Genomic DNA, 20,412 nt, shown 5'->3' with positions numbered 1-20,412 from the left:
GACTTACTCAAATTGTTGCAAATTAACATAAATTTAATTTAGAAACCAAAGGGAGAAAAAAAAAAGAATTAGTAAGGTTGAAGATAAAGCCTGTATAGTTAGATGATAACCATGCTCTGGAGTTACTGAGACATGTCTCATTTTCTCACTACTAACAGTTTAAAGGATTCAGTTCCTTCCATCTTATGAATTAGAAGATGACCTTGAAAAGCTTCCTTAAAAATAAAATCACATTAAAAAGTGGTATCACCCAATCTGAAATAACATTATACAGTTAGACATTGGAGACTTTAGGGAATTAATATGACTAATAAAAATGTCTGAAAGAAGAAAAACTGTATTAATGAACTTATACATCAAAGATCATCACAAAGTGCTCTATCAAAAAGTGAAACCAAAAAAATTAACAACTGTCTCTTTTTTGCTTTGCTAAATTCTCATTTTACTACTAAGTACCTTACAACATACCTTCTCAGAATGCCATTTTCCTGGGGTATTACACCATTGATAGCTGCCTGCAAACAAAAAACAGAGAAGACATTTAAAGAAACAGAAAAATGCTCAGGGGTGGAGTGGAGTGGGGTGGAAAACACTGTAAAGCAAAATAAGTATACTTTGAAAATTTAAACAAAATAATAAGTGTTTCCTTAGTGATAAAAAATATTCTCCATTAAATGTTTTTCTCCCTCTCTATAATAAAACTGTGTTTTAGATAATTTAAAAAACATGCATTTGGCATCTAATATCCCCAAATCTTGAGTCATAAAAAGCTTAATTCCACAGTCCTCATTCAAGCAAAACACCCACAAAACCAATATTTAAGGGTGTTAGAACAAGTAAAATCAGTACCTTAAAGTAATCTTTTACATTATTTCCTTCCTCAGATTGAGAGGAGCAAGATATAAAATCACAAATGAAAAATGCCAATAAGAATTTTAAAATTAGCTCAGGAATTAAATTCATTGTGTTGTGTTACAATCATTATTCTTAAAGAAAAGAATATTTAGAAGGAAAAAATGTATCAAAAGGTCTTTGATAAACACACCACAATTATATCAGGTTACAAAAGGAACAGGAGCATCCCTGGGGGAGTCTCCTTATATAAAACATTCCTGGAATTGGTCTCCAAGCTAACAAGTCACCAATTACCTAGAACATAGGTAAACACATGTGCCATGATTTGGACAGCTTTGAAGGCTACTAAGCAAACAGGCTGTTACATCCTGGATTGTGGGTACGTCATTACAGGGTAACAGAGAAGATTCTCTGGAGGAAAAAAATGACTCTTCCAACTTTGCCTTTGCATCATAACAACTTCTTCCCTCCCCTTTCCCATCCACATCCACATCCACATCCACATCAAAATGGGAGGAGGGGGGAAGCTAACTAACACTTGGATGTTTTATCAGCTGTATGGAGATCAACTGCAAAAAGTTTGTGTATTTTGTGAAACATTAACTTAAATATTTGCCAGAGGTAGGTCAAGTTTACAAAGTTATACTGTTGAATGGAAACAACGTAGAGTGTAAGATACTTGCTATGAATTTTGAAAGTTTTAATGCTCCACTGGCAAAAATCAAAGAAATCCACAGATTATTAAAGACAGTGGATACCATAGAACCCTGACAACTCTGGAGGCTAAGAAATCCTTAGAGTCAAGGAAATGCTAAAATCAGTTTTCAAAGCCACAAATTCAATAGAAGCATCCCTGCCTGGTGCCAGGTCAATTATCCCTTTTCTGTTGACAGCAATGGTTCCACATACAAATATCTTCTTTGTTAAAAAATAGAAAATGGTCAAAGAATATTCTATGATGTTGGAAAAGAAACAAAATACCAGAGCTTGGAAAGATTTTGTTCAAATTTTCACTAGGGAATGCCAAGGTATAATGGAAAGAACACTAAGAATTTATAAAGTCCAAAATTTGAATCTAGATTCTCCCATTTATTACTGTGATGACCTTAGTATATATTCTATACTCATTGAACCTCCCTGAGCCTCAGTTTCCTCATCTGTATGAGTAAATACTACATTTTCAGCCAAAATGGTCCTGCCTTTTTGTTCCTTAAAGGCATCAAGTTTTTTGTTTATTTCTTAGGGCCTTTTAAGATACTATATCTGCATGGAATGCCCTTTTCCCTATTCTTTGTCTGGCTGAATCTCAATCATCATAATTGATGTTTTTGTTAGATATACTTTTTCCAAAAATTCTTCTCCAATCAACACCCCCCCCATAGGTTTACTCTCACAAAGAACCCTGTACTTTTTCTTCATAGCAATTGATAATTACTTATTTGGTGATTATTTGTTTTATGTCTGTCTTTCTCACTAGACTGTAGGCTCCATGATGGAAGAGATGATATCAATTTTGTTCACCACTTTATTCCCGCTGCCTGGCACAATGCCAGCACATAAAAGGCACTCAATAATCATTTGCTAAATGAATGATGCTAGAGTACAAAGAAAAGCAGCACAGTGGAGACTTGCTTAAGGCTCACAGAAAGCTTCCTGGATGAAATAATGTCTCAACTAAGACTGAAGGGTAAATGAAAAGTAGCAAGATGGGGAAGGGGGCAATACTATTCAGAAGGTACCATGACACACCTCCACTTTCTTTTTAAAATATTTATTTATTTATTTATTTTGGCTGTGCCATGTCTTAGTTGCGGCATGTGGACTCTTAGTTGTGGACTCCTTAGTTGTAGCACATGCACTCTTAGTTGCGGCATGCATGCGGGACCTAGTTCCCCGACCAGGGATCGAACCCGGGCCCCCCACACTGGGAGCGCATAGTCTTATCCACTGGACCACCAGGGAACTCCCCACGCCTTTACTTTCAACCCTTTTCCTCTTCTAAGATCTTATATTATTTTAAATAATGTATTTGTTTTTGGATAGAATGTTAATCCCTGACCTCAACCTTATGTACATAATAAACTCTGTACATAAATAAGTAAAGTGTAATTCAGAATGAAGATACAATAAAAGTATGATTTGCTAAAGAAATATAGGATAGGGAGAGTGCTTTTTGACTGTGAGGATTAAGGAAAGTTTCAGAAAAGGGACAGCATTTGATATGGACACTGAATAATGGGTAGATGTAGAAGCGAAGGAAAATTTCAGATGAATTCGACTTTGAACAATGTTAACTTTGAGGTAATAGTAGGATATCATTTGTTGACTTCACAAATATGTATTGCAGTTGACCCTTGAACTACACAGGTTTGAACCGCACACAGGTCCACTAATACTCGGTTTGTTGTTGTTGTTTTCAATAAATACATATGACAGTACTACACAATCCACAGTTAGCTAAATCCGAGGATGCAGAACCACTCTGAGACTTGAGCTTGAGCATCTGTGGATTTTGGTATCCCCAGGGGCACCTGGAAGAGATCCCTCATGGATACCGAGGAACGACTGTAATTGCCAACTATGTACCAGATTTACTAATGGACATAACATAGCATGTCTTCTAGCATGGAAAAAAATCCATTCAACAATTAATTTTACTATGAGAAGTTCAGGTAATATCCAAAAGGAGACAAAAAAGTAATTTTAAAAATCAGAGCTAGATTAAGTAAAACACCTGCTTATTTGAAGCCCTAGAAATACTTTAATTCCCTCCCTCCTTTATTCTCTGGTGAAGAGAAGTGAGACAAAGAATCTTGGGGAATTCATATATGTTAAAAAAAAAAGAGAAGAGAAAGCTAAAAACAAAACAAAACAAAACAATAAAAATGGAAGGGTTAGATAGGAGGGGAAGGACCAGGAATATGTCATAGAGAGGCAATGATGGTACTATAAGGAGGGATTAGACAAAATAAAAAATGTGAAAATAGTCTAATATAATGAGGCCTAAGAAGAGACTGTTAGACATATTTGAAAACAGTTTTAGTAAAAACTATATCATAAAAGGCTAAGAAATACAAGGGAAATAAGAAAGTAAGTAAAACTGATTCTTGAAACAATATGAAAAGTATAAAGATAGGACCTGCAAGAAGAATGGCTAAGATAAGTTTTTGTTTGCCTTTTTTTTCTTTTAAAGACTAGTGACTTCTTGAGTTCAAAGAGAATTCATGGAAAGGGAAACAATAAAGACTCAAGAAATAAAGGGTAAAATTAAAAGTTTGGTTCAACAAACTTACCAAAGGCCTATTCATTGCCAGGTACCATGTTAGACTTTGGGTATGCCTGGGTACCTGATCCAGGGCTCAGGAGAGCACAGATAGAGGGGATACCTTTAGAAAAGAGATTAGATTTAGAAAAACCTAGATTATAGACTAGAAATGATACTGATCACATAAGAACCACGTATCATTTACTAAATGTAAATAATCCCATTGCTAATTTGTTTTTGTTTTTTTTGTTTTTCTTTTTTGGCTAGGAAGATATTATGTCTCTCATTCTATAAACAGGAATATAATAATAGGGAATGATTAAATATTTGGCCAAAGAAACAGAGAATAAACACAATATTTCTATTTCTGGGACCGACTCAAACACACTACAGTGGATCTTCAGCAGACTGCAACATATATAAAAGACAGCATCTTGCCTTGATCTACTTTATGGTAGTAGGAAAATCCATTTTGGTATAACTATTATTGCTTTTATGCTAATTATGTCCATGACATTTTTAATCAGTTAATTTACCACAATTAGAATTCCAGCCTCTAAGTTCTCTTTAGCAAAACTTGACAACACCCTCTGAATCGTCATTTCTCAGAGTCCACTGGAAGACATGTGAAGTATGTTTAAAGTATAGTGGAAGTCAAGGTCAGAGGTGGCTGTAAGAAATATTCTTATCTTCAGCCTTAACAGAAGGAGAAAACCATGACACTCACGGTGGGCTTTAGACCTTTTGGGGGAAGGGAAATGGCAAATTGGTAGATTATAAAACTACAGCATCCTAAATAAATAAATAAATAAATAAATTTTGAAAACTACTGCATCTAATACAAATCATCCCCTACACATATAGAAATCTTGGCTTTGGTCTTTTCATATTTTTAAACAAATGACCCCTGAAGAAAATGCCAATGAGATTTCTTGAGAGGGGAGGGAGATGAGACAGGGATGTACAGACAGCGTCCAAAAACTTCAAAGATAACTTCTGAGTAAAGGAGTTGTAGTAACAATAAAGGTAGCTAACATTATATAGTTTTTACTAGGTGCTATGTATTCTCTAGGTGCTTTACTCATATTAAATCATTTAACTCTCATATTACCCCCTCATTTTACAAATGAGGACACCAAGAAAACACAGTGGGAAATCATGACAACACTGGGTACAACACTGGGTAAGCAAAAGATGAAAGATAAAAATTATGAATTTCAAAATTTGCTCTTTGAAAGACACCTCTAAGAAAATGAAAAGGTAAGTCATGGACTGGGAAAAGTATTTGCTATGTATAAATGTCCAAGAAGGGATTTATATTCAGAATATAAAAAGAATTCTTATAACTCAATAAGATGACAAACAAGTCAGTCAGAAAACGGGCAAAAGATCTGAACAGAAACTTCTCAATAAAAGATATATGAATAGCCAATAAGCATATAAAAAGCTGTTCACATTAAATAGTCATCAGAGAAATGCAAATTAAAACCATAAGAGACCACCACATACCTACTAAAATGGCTAAAATTAAATAGGATGATACAAGTTTTGGCAATAACACTGAACAACAGGAAGTCTCATATATTGTACAATCACTTTCAAAACTGTTTTATATATGAAGGTAAACATATAACCTAGCAATACTACTTTTAAGTATTTATCTAAAAGAAATAAAAACATACTTCCCAAAGATTTGTATACTAATATTCATGGCAGCTTTAATCACAATACCCAATAACTAGAAGCAGCCCAAATGCCCAACAACAGGTAAATGTTGTTTTGGGTGTACCACAGTGTCTGGGTGCAATGGAACACTACTCAGCAATAAAAAGGAACATACTACAGATACATTCAACTACATGGGTACATCTCAGAAACATTATGCTAAATGAATGAAGTCAGACACGAGAAAATACTATATGATTTCGGGTATGTGAAACTCTAGGAAAGACCATTTTAATCTCTAGTTAAAGAAGGCAGATAAAGGATTCCTTAGGATCGGTGGGGAATGATACAGAAGGGACAATAGGGAAATTTAGGGATAATGACTGTGGTGGTGGTAGTAATGTAGGTACTTACATCTGTCGAAACTCATCAAATTGTACACTTAAAATGGGTTCATTTTATTATCAATAAAGTTAATTTTTAAAAAGAGAACCACAAAGAAATCTGCTTCAAACACACTAAAATGGCTGAAATTAAAAAGACTAACACCACCAAATGATGGTGAGGATTTGGAGGACTAGAAGTCTCACACATTGCTGATGGGAAAGTAAAATGGCACAGCTACACTGGAAACAGTTTGACAGTTTTATATAAAGTTAAACAAACACTTAACATACAGTACCACAATTCCACTCTTAGGAATTTACCCAAGAGAAATAAAAACATATGTCCACCAAAGACTAGTATACAAATATTCATAGCCACTTTATTCATAACACCAAACATACAACCAAAATATCCATCAACCAATGAATAAACAAGACTGTGGCATATTCACACAAAGGACTGTTATTCAATAATAAAAATGAATTTCTGATACGTGCAACAATATGGATGAACCTCAAACATTATGTTGAGTAAACAATGCCAGACACAAAAGATTGCATAGTATATGATTCCATTTATATGAAGTTTTAGAACAGACAAAACTACCAAAATGTGGCAATATAAATCAGATCAATGATTGCCTGGAGCAGCATTGAGGGTTACTGACAGGAAAAGAGAACAAATTTTCTAATATGATGGAAATCTTGAAGGGAGGGGGACTGGATACACAATGTATACATACACAATGTATACATTTATCAAAACTCATAGAGTTGTATACAACTAAAATCTATATACATATATAAATTAGTCATTGACAAAGTTGATTTAACAAAAGAACATTAAAACTCCGGTTTAATTCAGTTTCATGAAACACTAGAAAAATGCAATCTCAGATGCATATATTGTCCCATTAGCTATTATTGTGCCCCATCTGTGGTTTGTACCAGCCCATCATCCCTTCCCTCTTTCCTTTTGATACAGATCATGTGTTTCTTTTGGAGAACTACTACTCCTGCCTCATCCCATGTGATACTGAAAATATATTAATCATGGTGACTCAATCTAGACCAATCAGGCTCTCCTGGGAATGTGGCTCTTGAACGAGTGACTAACTAGTTGAAGATGTGTCCTGACAATGGTGCTCAGTGATAAGTTTCTGACAGAGCAACTCGGTTTACTGGTTTTCCTAAGACTTGGTTTGGTTGTTCAAGCTTTCTTTCAAATACGTGAGCTTCTCAGCAACCTTCCAATAAACCCTGCTTCCTATCCTCCCTCCCAAATTCTACTTTGTATTCAAAGACTGATAAACTGAGATTAGACGAGGTTATATGACAAACTCAATACAATACACGTTAAGTTACTAACAGACCACCATTTTTCCAGTCTTCAACAATTATGCCATAGCATTATCATTAGCTTAATTCTTATAGCAGTCTCCTTAGCTGGTCAATCTCTAAATTAATTACTGATTGCAAATCAGTGAAACTAAACACTTAATACATTTCAAATATAAGAATTTATAAACAAGTAGAAAAAGAAAACCTGTTAAATTTTAAAATTTATGAAAATAGAAATGACAAATACATTTTCATTATATATAATCATACATATATATATATATATATATATATATATATATATATATATATAATTACCAGATAGACTAGTATAGGCAACTCTGCATGTTCCACATGTTTAGAAAGCCTGTGAATTAGAATAATTATGATTATAATATTAACATTGTTTCTATCTCTTGAAAATATTTAAAGTATAGAAAAATGTTTTCTAAATCAGTGCACTTTTGTTTAATTTGAAATCATTACTCTATGGTATGTCAAATTTCAAGTATTTACAAAATATCTAAATAATAGGTGTCAAACCCACAAAGTACCAGTATTTTAGCATTTACAACTCTGATCTTGCCATCAAGTGAATTCTTCCAACAAAACCCAGGCTTTCTCTTCTCCATAATCAAGGCAGTGTTTTAGACACTGGAGGGAATACAAGGATGACAAGACACATTCCTCCCAGGTTGAGCAGTTACAGAAACAATTTCAATCCAGCATGAGAAACAGTATGGGATCACAAAGCAAGGAATGCCTACTGTGGACTAGTAGAGCTCAAGACCCAGACTTGAATCATTTTCTCCAAGAAAATTTAACTGACTCACACCACCTTTTTCTCAATGACTTTTCATTGTGTTGTACTTACACAGCAATCATTCATCTTATTCATGCATTCGAATACTGCATTCATTCATTCATTCTACCACTATAACCCATTCAACAAATATTTAATTACTAACCTGGAACTATTCTAAGTACTGAGGAAAAAACAGTTGTGAATAAGACAGAATCATCCTCCTCTCATGTTTTTGCCATAAATTGGGCCAATGAGAAATTCTGAAAGAGACCATCATCCTACAGCTGTGAATTGGGGAATTTTCACCTTTGACCTTGTATGGGGAGAAAACGCTCCATAGTCTACTACAACTCTACTTCATTTCTGATGCCATATGTGTGGGTTTTCCACACATCAAGCAATTCTGTAACTCCAGGTAAGTGTCCTTGTAACTTAACTCAATTCTGACACTATCTTCCTAGAGACAGAATCAGATCCCACAAGTTAAGGGCTCAGTCCCACAAGACAGTTCCTACTTCAGATGCTAATTGCAAGTTCAGGTTGCCACCTGTGCTTCTGACCAACCAGCTATAAATCGGAGATTTCCACAACCCTCTCCCCAATTCGATTAATTTGCTAGACTGGCTCACAGAACTCAGGAAAACATTTTACTTACTAGATTACCAGCTTATTATAAAAGGATAAAACTCAAGAACAGCCAGATGCAAGAGATGAATAGGGCGAGGTATGTGGGAAGGGGCACGGAGCTTCATGCTCTCTCCAGGCATGCCACCCTCCTGTGTGTTCACCAGCCCAGAAGCTGCCCCAACCTGTACTACTGGTATTTTTACAAATGCTTCAACATGTAGGCATGATTGATCATTAACTCAATCTCCAGCCCACTCCCTTTCCTAGAGGATAGGAGGTGGAACTGAAATTTCCAAGCTTCTAATCATGGCTTGGTCTTTCTGGTGACTGGCCCCTTTCCTGAAGTTATTCACAAGCCCAAGAGTCTCCTCATTAAAACAAAAGACACACCTATCACCCAGGAAGTTCCAAGGGATCTGGGAGCTCTTTGTCAGGAACCAGGGTCAAAGACCAAATATTAAAACAAAAAATGCTACTCTTATCACTTAGGAAATTACAAGGGTTTTAGAAGCTCTGTGCCAGGAACCAGGACAGACCAATATAAATCTCTATTATTTCACAAACCTCATTAGTATGATGTTAATGAAGTGAGCTATGAGAAAGAGATCTATTTTGGGATGAAAATTTCCCCAGCTACAGATGTGACTGGGCAAAGAAACAATAGATTTAAGTGCCCACACTAAAGAAAGACCATGAGATTACGGCTGGAAGCCAATGAGGCCTCAAAAAGATGCTTAATACCATTTCCCCCTCTTTCTTTCTGGGCAGAAAGGAAAATCATTTTTCATAAATAATTATTTAATTTTTCATATCTGTAGCAGACCATTTCCAACAATCTACTATATTTAAATTCTTCTAAATGTACCTTCAAATTCCTATTTTCCAAATACATTAATCACTATGATATTCTTCTCTAAATTTTTCTCAAGTACTCCACTGTATGACTCCAAAACTGATGACTCTTTCCTCCATTTATTATGGACTTCAATAGAGAAATATATAAGATACTCTAAAGGCAAAAAAGTGGAAGTAATGTGAATGTTCGGAGAAAAGCTGGGAAGAAAGGATGATATTTGAATCAAGTATTAAAACAAGGCTCTTCTAGGGAAAAGAAATTTGACTGAGACGTTCAGGAAGAGATTTTTTTTTTTTTTAAGTGCAATGTATGAATCTACTTAGTCTACCCAGGAAGCTAAAAGTAGTTCTGTGTGGCTTCAGCAATGGTTTGCATCAGGAAGCAGTGAGAGGCCGGCTGGAAAAGTAAGCAAGAGTTAGATTATGAGAGGCAGGATAAAGGCATTAAAAGTTTTACTTAACCTGAAGATAATGGGGAGGCAACTGCTGCAACTCAAATTTGCCATTTAGGAAAATCATTTGGGTAGCACTGCGAGGTATGAATTGAAAAGGAAAGAAATGCTGGAAACGATGTCCAGGCTTCTGACTTGGGTGACTGCTCCTGCTCCAGTCCTCTCAATCATTAAAAATGGCATGCAATTCTAATGATTCCACTGCTCAAGTCAAAAATCATGTAGTCATCCTCAATTCTTTTCTTTCTCACATACTCCACATCCAATCTATGAGGAATTCTTTATTCTATGTCCAAAATGTAGAATCTCACCAACCTTCTCTGCTTCCACCCTGGTCTAAATCATCATCTTTCCTCTGGAGTAGTATTCCAATAGTCTCCAAACATCCTTGCCCCACACTTGCTGCCTATTCACATAGCAGCCAGCATGATGCTTATAAATGTCAAGCCAAATAAAACCCTTTTCCTACTCAAAATACTCTTATGCCTTCCCTTATCATCAGAATCGAAGTCAAAGTCCTTATTCTGACCCTACAAGACTACATATTCTGGCTCCAGCTCTCTCTCTCTCTCTCTCTCTCTCTCTCTCTCTCTCTCGCTGTCTGACATCATCTTCTACTAACCCCGCTGAGTTATTCTGGTTTCCTTACAATTTCCTGCACAAGCCAAGCATGCTCCCACATTAAACTCCTTAACTTATTCTTCCCTTTGTCTGGAATGCTATTCCTTTAGATATCCACATACCTCACTCCCTCACTTCAGTCAGGTTTCTACTCAACGGTCATCTCAGAGAGGCTTTCCTTAATGCTACTGTCTCCTTGTTTGTTATCTGTCTTCCCTGACCAGAATATAAGCTCCAAATAACTTTATTTTGTTCACTGATGTGCCCTCATCATGAACAAAAGGGCCTAGTACCTAGGTAGTGTGAGTTAATATACACTGAATACACAAGTGAATAAATGAAAATGCCATAGAACATGAGCAAAGGAACAGGCTGGTGAGGATAGGGAGGTTTGAGCCTTCCAGTTTTAGGCATGTCGATTTTAAAGTACACATGGGACATTCACACAGAGATGTCCAATAGATTGTTAAGAATCTTAAAATGTGTGAGTTCGAGATACAGAGTTTGGAGTCATGAGTCATTCACTTTAAACATATTTGTGGAAAAACAGAACTACCAAATGATCCAGCAATCTCACTTCTAGTTATATATCTAAAATAATTGAAATCAGGGTCTCAAAAAAGATATTTGTATACTCACGTTCATAGCAATATTATTCACAATAACTAAGAGGTAGAAGCAACCCAAATGTCCAGCAATGGTAATGGATTAAAAAAAAAGTGGTACATACAAACAATGGAATATTATACAGCCTTAAAAAGGAAGGAAATATTGTCACGGGCTACTGTATGGAACATTGTGCTAAGTGAAATAAGCCAGCCAAAAAATAACAAATACTGTATGATTCCACTTATATAAGGTACCTAGAGTAATCAAATTCATGGAAACTGAAAGTACATAGAATGGTGGTTACCAAGAGCTGGGAGGCAGAGGGGGGCTTATAGTTTAATGGGTACAAAGTTTCAGTTTTGCACAATGAAAAAGTTCTAGAGATCTGTTTCTCAACAATGTGTATATATTTAACGCTATTGAACTGCATACTTAAAAGTGGTTAAGATGGTATCTTTATGTGTCTTACATCTCAGTATTGTTTTTAAAAAGTATTTGCAAAAGTCTTAGGAGTGGATTGAGTTTACCCAAAATGAGAGGTAGTGTGAACAAAGAAAAGCCTTCACTGATGGAACCTTTGGAATGCCAACATTTAAGTAGCATGTAGGAAAAATCAGAGAAAATATTAAACAGAAGTATCAGAGAAGTAGAAGGAGATATATATGGGCACCTGAGCTCCAATACAAACCTCAGTTACAGTTACATATATGCATCAACCAAATTGTTAATACTGAAATGTTGGCCTTAGAGAATCCACCAGGTATGATAATTTATTGCCATTAATAGAAAACAGATAAAAGGCAGATGGCATGCAAATGCTAATTTTTATATATTCATTTTATTTTATTTTATTTTTATTTTTATTTTATTTAGTTATATAATTTTTGGCCATGCGGCATGTGGGATCTCCCAGACCAGGGATCGAACCTGGGCCCCCTGGATTGGAAGCGTGGAGTCCTAACCACTGGACCACCAGGGAAGTCCCTATATATTCATTTTATATCTTTGTTTTTAAGCAAAGAAAAAAACTACAGTAACACTTCATATTCAGTATTTAGTTCTCTATGACCTATGAGCTACTATAATTTAACTAGGTCAATTAAGGGAATTTCTATGTTCTGTAGTTTAAGTCTGTTTTCAAATCCTGGTTCTATCATATATTTATTACCTGTATGACTTTCGTCATGTTAACTTGACTACTCTAAGATTTAGTTTCCCATCTATGAAGTGGAGGTAATAATACCAACTTATTTCATATGGCTGTTATAAGGATTAAATGAGATAATACAAGAAAAGTACTCTGCAAATGTTAGCCACCATAATTATCCATCCCCATTACACAGTGTTTTTGTTTTAATCAGTTTTGTTATGTGCTGTACATCAGTGGTGCATAAATATCTGCCTCAAGTTGGGCTAGAAATCCAGATATATAAAGTCCTGCTCCCAATGATCCAAATTCAGATGGTCTGAAATGAGGCCCAGAAATCTTCCTCCCCAACACACAAACTCCTCAAGTGATTCTGATGCACAACGAGGTTTGGGAACAACTATAGAAAGTTTATAGCACACATTTGAGAGACCCATATAAAGTCTGTTAGTCTGCCATTACGTACAGAATCTATTATTTCCCCCTGAACCCTTTATTATTTTCGAAGTTACTTAATGTCTAAAGGCATAGGTTCTTCATAAACTCACTCACATGTTATTAAATATGCTAAAAGTGAGGGCTCTTGAGCCAGAAAGCCGTATATCCCAGCCCCATCATTTACTAGTTGCGTAATCTTTAGAAAGTCACTTAACGTCTCTCTGCCTCAGTTCTCTCATCAGTAAAATGCGGGGTGATAACAGTACTTGCACATTGGGTTTTTATGAAACTTGTTAACATATATAAAATGCTTAAATGGTGTCCGATACATAGTAACATACCCAATAAAGGTGGGCTGCTTTTATTGTAACTGTTGTCATACTGAGATCTACCCTTGTTTGAAATCACAAATAGTTTTTAATCACAAAATTTTGAAGGCAAGGAAAGGACACTACTTAAAAATAGAAAATTTTCCACTCATAACACTTACCAATTGTAGACAACTTATTTCTGGAGATGTTTCCTCTCTCTCTTCACTATTTAAGTAATGGTCTACCATCATCAACATACTCTAACAGTTACAGATAAGATGATCAGACTAAAGTAGAAGCGAGTAGTTTAATATCCCTACAACTAACCCTAAACTCAAATTTCTTTTTATTAATCTTGCTGTTTACTTTTGCAATAGAAAAGAATTCCAATTGGCAATCCTGTAACAGGTCCTAATAGCAAATATTTGGTTTTAATAAGTTCTAATTTGATTTTTTTTTTCAGGGGAAGAAAACAGAAAGCAAAACAATTTAAGAAATATAACCATTTCACAATTTGTTTTTAGTCTAGTGCAAAAAAAGTTCACTGAATCTTTCCAAGCACATATCACTATCAAAATAGCCCAACATGCAGAATCAAGACTGGTGCAAACCAAATTAAAGACAAAGGAATACGAAGCAGATCCTAAGACTACTAATGGTACCCGAGAGACTCATCTTTGTCAAATAAATATCTACAGATGAAAAAACAAATAGCAAACTGGGAGAACCACATAGCTAAGATCAAAATGAACTGACAACCAAGAGCTCACTTACTAAAACCAAAATGCAAGAAAGGTAGTTTCTGGTACAGTCACTTACTTTCTTTCCCTGGATTCTTTACTCTTCCTTAGGCAAGTGGATGGTACTTAGACTCTGGTCAGCATCACATAAAGGCCTACACAACCTCTCTCTCTTCCACCTATTATAAAATAACTGCCTTCTGCTCTATCCAATAGCTGTGGGAAGAGGAAGGGAGAAATCCACTAATCTGCCTTTTCTAGATTCAACTGGCAAGCTAAAACACAAAAGAAACAGAAATGTCTGAAGGTTAGCAGTTTGAAGGCTTTATGGAGGTAGACATCCTGCAGTATTCAAGGGAAGACTTTTAGTTGGTTGAGCAAAGCCAACAAACCAGATATGCTTTATATTATAAGCAGCAACATAAGGAAAACACTCTTCCTGGTTACCAGCAGTCCTGAATACAGCTACCTCTATTTTGAGACTGATGTTCATCTAAAAATCAATTTAATTCAGGAAAGTAGATTGCAGTTACTCTGTGCAAAGAATTGTGCTAGATATTGTAGATAACAAACGGGCAAGACAGCCCAAACCTTGGGAAACCAGGAGAAGAAATAACAATACAGCATTAAGAAGAATATATAAAGTGTCACTAGCTTAATAAATGGCAACTCCATTCTTCCAGTTGGTCCAACCAAAAACCTCAGAGTTATCCTTGACTCTCTCTCTCTCACTATTCCCTCCTTCCCCACTCATTAACAAATTCTGATTGCTGAAATGTTAAAACACATTCAGATTCTGATCACATTTCACTGCTATCACTCTGGTGCAAGTCTCCATCTTCTCTCTCCTCCATTATTGTAACAGCCTCCTAACTGATTTCCTGGCTTTGCCCTTGCTCACCTTCAGTGTATTCTTATTTAATAGTGAAGTTATTAGATCATGTCAATGCTCTACTCAGAATCTTCCACTGATATTTTCTCTAGTATAAAAAGACAACATCCTTAAGATTCCTTATTCCCTCCCTCACTCCCCTAATCTTTCTAACTTCTCGTCCTCCTCCTTTCCTGAGCCATACTTGTCTCCCTGATGTTCCTGGAAAAATGTCAGGCCTGATTTCTCACTTAAGGATTTTTGTGGTCACTATTCCACCTGCCTGAAACGTTCTTTCCCCCAGATACATGGCTCACTTGCTAATTCCCTTCCTCCAAGTCTTTATTCAACTGTCACCTGTCCACCTTTTCTAAAAAATTGCAGATCACCACCCAACAAACTTCATATCCTTCTTCCCTGTTTTATTTTTTTTCCCTAAGCATTATCATTTTCTGATACATTATATAATGTTACTTACTTATATTATTTACTGTCTGTCCCCCATTATGAAAATATAAGTTCCATCATGGCAGGGATTCTTATCTGTTTTGGTTAACTGTTATTTTCCTAGCACTGAGAAGACAACTTTGCATATAGTAAATGCTCAATAAATATTTTCTGGTGAATTTCTGAGTGAAAGTGTTAAGTGAATAAATCTGCATTATTAGATGTCTTTTGGGACATTAAGAGGAATGAAGAGGAAAGGGAGCACCTGACATGTGCAAGGCATTATGTAAAGTAATTACACATCATTACCTATCTCATTTAATCCTCACTCTATGAAGCAAGCATGTTAACAGATGAGGAAAATGACATTTCGAAAAATTAAGAGATTCATCCAAAATCACACACAGTAGCATTCAAACTCAGGCCTCTCTGAGTCCAAAAAGTCCTGCTCTTTTCATCATAAAGCAAGTTGGGGTCTATTTCTTGACAACAACATAGAGGAAAGGGTGTACTTTGAGTATCAGATCAACACAATACAAATCTCTATAATACATTAGCAATACTAATATTTACTATAGTTCCTTGGGTCACTAAGTCTATTTTAGGAACTGAGAACCCACCTCTGATCTGTGTCTATGTGGAGGAAGGGAAGGTGACAGCTGAGTTGGAGGGCAAGGTGGGGCGGCAGGGGGGTGGGGCTGACTACTACCACCAATATGATTATTCCTAGAAATCTCTGAATTCCTGAGGCTATAGAACATCTTCTAGACTAGTGCTACCCAACAGAACTTCCTGCAGTGATGGAAATATTCTGTATCAGCACTGTATGATACTGTAGCCACTAGCCCTACATAGCTACTGATCACTTGAAGTATGGCCAGTGTGACCAAGGAATTGAATTATAATAATTAACATAATTATTAAATTATTCGTCTAAACTTAAATACCTACATGGGGTTAGTACCTTCTGTATTGAACAGCATTGTACTAGACTCTCCATTCCACTTCAACCACCTCCTTCACCTTACTCACTAGCTCACTTGTAATACTTTGATCAATTTTAGATGATGACACTGAATATAGGGCAAAATTCTTTTCCCAAAACTATCCCAAAGAAAAGAGGAAACTGCCCTATAGTTGAGTCTTTACATTATTTTATTTTTGAAGAACAAAAAACTGTTTAGAAAAGACATAGAGCCTAAAACAACTTCAGACAATACTAGTTTTGGACACTGAAAACAGGTTACCAAATGGAATCAGTTAAAAAGAATGGCAGAAATTCAACAGATTTCATATTTATTTAGCAGGGGGGAGGGGGCGGGTGGGTATTAGCTCACAATTAAAAATTTAGATGTCATTATAAATAAGCCCATTAAAGATTACTTGAAAGGGTTTCACTGTAAAGCTCATGAATAGCAAATGAGTTCTTGTGGCTTGAGATTAAAATTCCCAGAAAAAGTACCATATCCAGATTTTTTAAGTGCTCTATCTCAAATCACTTAAGCAAAAATTAAGATCACGTGCTCTGGAAAACTGAGAGACTATTTCCAGTAATGAGGAAGACACGAACATTTAAAATGCATGTGAAAGGTTTGAATAACATTTCACTAAATGAGTATTTTTAAAAAGCAATATTTCTAAAGTAATAGTTTTTATTATCTAACTTAAAATATGTATGTATAACTTAACAAGCTAAACTTAATGACTATTTCATATACAAGCTTTAAAAAGTTTATATATTCAGGCTAACCAAAATATTTTTATTGGGACTTTCCTGGTGGCACAGTGGTTAAGAATCTGCCTGCCAAATACAGGGGACACGGGTTCGAGCCCTGGTCCCAGAAAATCCCACATACTGCAGAGCAACTAAGCCCATGAGCCACAACTACTGAGCCCGCCTGCTGCAACTACTGAAGCCCATGCGCCTGGAGCCCATGCTCCGCAACAAGAGAAGCCACCGCAATGAGAAGCCCGCACACCACGATGAAGAGTAGCCCCTGCTCGCTGCAACTAGAGAAAGCCCACGTGCAGCAACGAAGACCCAACACAGCCATAAATAAATAAATAAATTTATTTAAAAATATTTTTATTATCTTATCATTGGGAAAATGAGAATCATCTCATATTCAGACATATACAATAAACCCTCATTATTTATTTTAAAAGAAGCTAAGCTCATCCACTTCAGTCAATAGTCATGAGGCCCAATGCAAGTCTCTATCCCATACCCTGGGCATTCTCAATCATTCTCACACTCTCTCAATTTTTATTGCCAAAATCTATTTGAAGACAGTTATTTTATGAGCCATTCACTTAGCACATATTATATTTTGCCTTATAATGTTAATCCTTTTTCTCCCAGCTATGTGTTTTGTGTCCTCAATTAGAGTCTAAGCTCCCATAGGCAAGAACAATGTATTACTTCTTTGCATTCATCATAGCACTTAGAGCTGACTGATTTTCTAGAAGATAGGAAAGCTGTGTATCCAGTGCTCCAAATATACTAAAGAATGACCAAACAAAATTGTCTTCAATCTATTATACAACAGATCTGCAGGACAATTACCTCAAGCTCAGTAAATCTGACCAATTTGTACAAGGCAAGCACTACTAAAATCCAGGGTCTTTCCAATCCCAATTCCTAATTGTTGATCCTCTACTGACTGATTACCATCTTATTTGCACACTTTAAATATTAGTACTCAGAAATCAAAGTGCTAAAGGAGTACAAATCATTAAGTTGGTTATATTTTTTCCTTTTTTAGTCCTATAAACTAACAAGTAAGCTCCCTTCGTAACTTTATGTAACTGAAAGTAATATGCAACTTAATGCTCTGCTTACTTCCACCTAGATGAAAAACTCTTCTCCACACCACTACCCTCTCCCCCTAGCCCCCTTCCACTGGTACTACAGGAAGGGATAGAAGGCAAGAGAAACAGGAAGGTGGAGGAGGGATAATAATAGTTAGTGGCAGCAGAGAATGTACATGTGACCACGGCACATAATTTCATGGTAATGTGTCCACTTTGGGAATGTCTTGGGTAGCAATGGTCAGACAACAGCCCAGACATTTTCATTCAGGAAATAATCAGTATTAACAAAAGATAAGGGCTTATAAATAACCAATGAAGGGAAAAGGCTCCAGGCTGATGAGAATCAAAAGTTCACTAAATCCACATCTCTTCTTCATTGTTTAATATCAATAAGGGACAGGAATAAAAGAAATTTATACAGAGAATGCAGCATAGTAATTAATCCCAATTCCAGATTTAGAGACCTAAATTCAGATAACAGGTCTATTGTTGACTGTACGTGTCATCTTAGGCAAGTCATTTGCCCTCCAAATATGCAAAATGAAAGACGTTCTAATAATAATACTTATTTCCTAGGGCTGTTGTGAAAATTAATGAGAAAGAAGGATACAAACTACTTAGGACAGGACCTGATATATGGAAAGTACTCAATATGCTTATTTTTTATTTGAAGTAGGAGAGGGTGAGCTTTTCCATTTGGTTTTATAGCTCTGGGCAAGGTATTATGTCAGGTAATAAGAGTGTTGAATTGGAAATCAAGAGATGGGTTCATGTCATGGCTTTCTCAATAACTTGATCTTTGACCTTGGCCAATTTCTTTCTCTCTATGAGTCTTTATGTTACCAAATCTGTAAAAACAAAGGGGTTGGGCTAAATGATCTTGTGTTACTCAGAGTTCGCCAGAGAAAGAGAATTAATAGGATGGAGAGAGAGGGGTAGATAGGAAGAAAGAAATTAATTTTAAGGAACTGGCTCATGCAATTATGGAGGCTGGCAAGTCTAAAATCTGCAGGGTGGACCAGCAGGCTGGAGACCTAGGGAAAAGCCAGTGTTGCAGTTCAAGTATGAAGGCCATCTACTACAGACTTCCCCTTGCTCAGGAGAGGCCTTCAACTGATTGGATGAGGCCCATCAACATTATAGAGAGCAATCTGCTTTACTATGTTCACCAATTTAAATCTAAATCTCAACCAAAAACATTCTCACAGAAACATCCAGAAAAATGTTTGATCAAATATCTAGGCACTGTGGCCCAGCCAAGTTGACACATAATATTAACGATCACAGATCTCTAGGGTCCTTTCCAGACCTAAGATTCCATAACCTTTGACCTTTGCACCTGTGAAGGTGCTTACTTCATAAAGTCTACTGATATATCCCTATGGGATTCTTCAGGGAAATTAACCACAACAACAATAAATAAACATATATATATATGTATATCAATAAAGTTAAATCCACTTAACAGGATAACAGGACAGGAACTGAAGCTGGACTAGATGTAAAATCTCCAATGACTCTTTGTAGGTTTTTAAAACTAGCCACAAATTCTTGGATAATACTCCCATCAAAAAGTGGGCTCTTAAATCTACATAGGCTTGTGACTGCTTTGACCAACAAAGTACAGCAGTAGTACACTACGTGACTTCTCAAACTAGGTAATAAAAGGCTATAGAGCTTCTACGGTTTCCTTAAAAGTTCACTCTTGGGAAACTCCCTTTCAGAACGTAGCCTCAAGCTGTGAGAAAAGTGCAAACCACATGGAGAGGTCACGTAGAGACGATTCAGTTTACTGTCCTAGCTGAGCTCAGCCTTGTAGTCATCCCAGCACAGGTTCCAGACACATGAGTGATGAAACCATCTTGGAAGCAGTCTAGCCCCAGATATTCCAGCTCCCAACCATATGAGTCACACTAAACCATTTGACTCATCCCAGCTGAAGCTCTGGACATCATGGAGCAGACATGCTATTCCTAAGATAATCTTTTTAAATTTCTGATCCATGGAATCTGTGAACATAATAAGGTGCTTATTTTATGCCACTAAGTTTTGGGGTAGTTTATTATACGGCAACAGTAACTGGAATGCTTTTTCATATCCAGGACTCAATATCAAATTGGATTCAATTTGACAAGCACATTGCTAGGAACTTTCCATATGTAA

General features: G+C 36.1%; 1 protein-coding gene across 2 annotated transcripts in view; it reads right to left on the bottom strand.

The window, feature by feature from the left end:
- Positions 1-20,412, bottom strand: part of FAF1 (Fas associated factor 1) — a 473,015-nt gene that overhangs the window by 329,043 nt on the left and 123,560 nt on the right. Inside the window, exons 1-2 of one of the 2 annotated variants that reach the window (XM_061184240.1) lie at positions 4,149-4,241; positions 469-515 (exon numbers count right to left, since the gene is read on the bottom strand). In XM_061184240.1, the coding sequence (XP_061040223.1) occupies positions 469-515; positions 4,149-4,163 (62 nt within the window). In that variant the 5' untranslated portion in view covers positions 4,164-4,241. Of the gene's footprint in view, positions 1-468; positions 516-4,148; positions 4,242-20,412 lie in introns of those variants that run through there. The other variant, XM_061184239.1, reaches the window with a different exon arrangement.

The sequence above is a fragment of the Eubalaena glacialis genome, chromosome 3 (genome assembly GCF_028564815.1).
Source record: "Eubalaena glacialis isolate mEubGla1 chromosome 3, mEubGla1.1.hap2.+ XY, whole genome shotgun sequence".
Taxonomy (NCBI): domain Eukaryota; kingdom Metazoa; phylum Chordata; class Mammalia; order Artiodactyla; family Balaenidae; genus Eubalaena; species Eubalaena glacialis.
The sequence above is the reverse complement of the archived record's forward strand: the minus strand, read 5'-3'. Positions and strand labels throughout refer to the sequence as shown.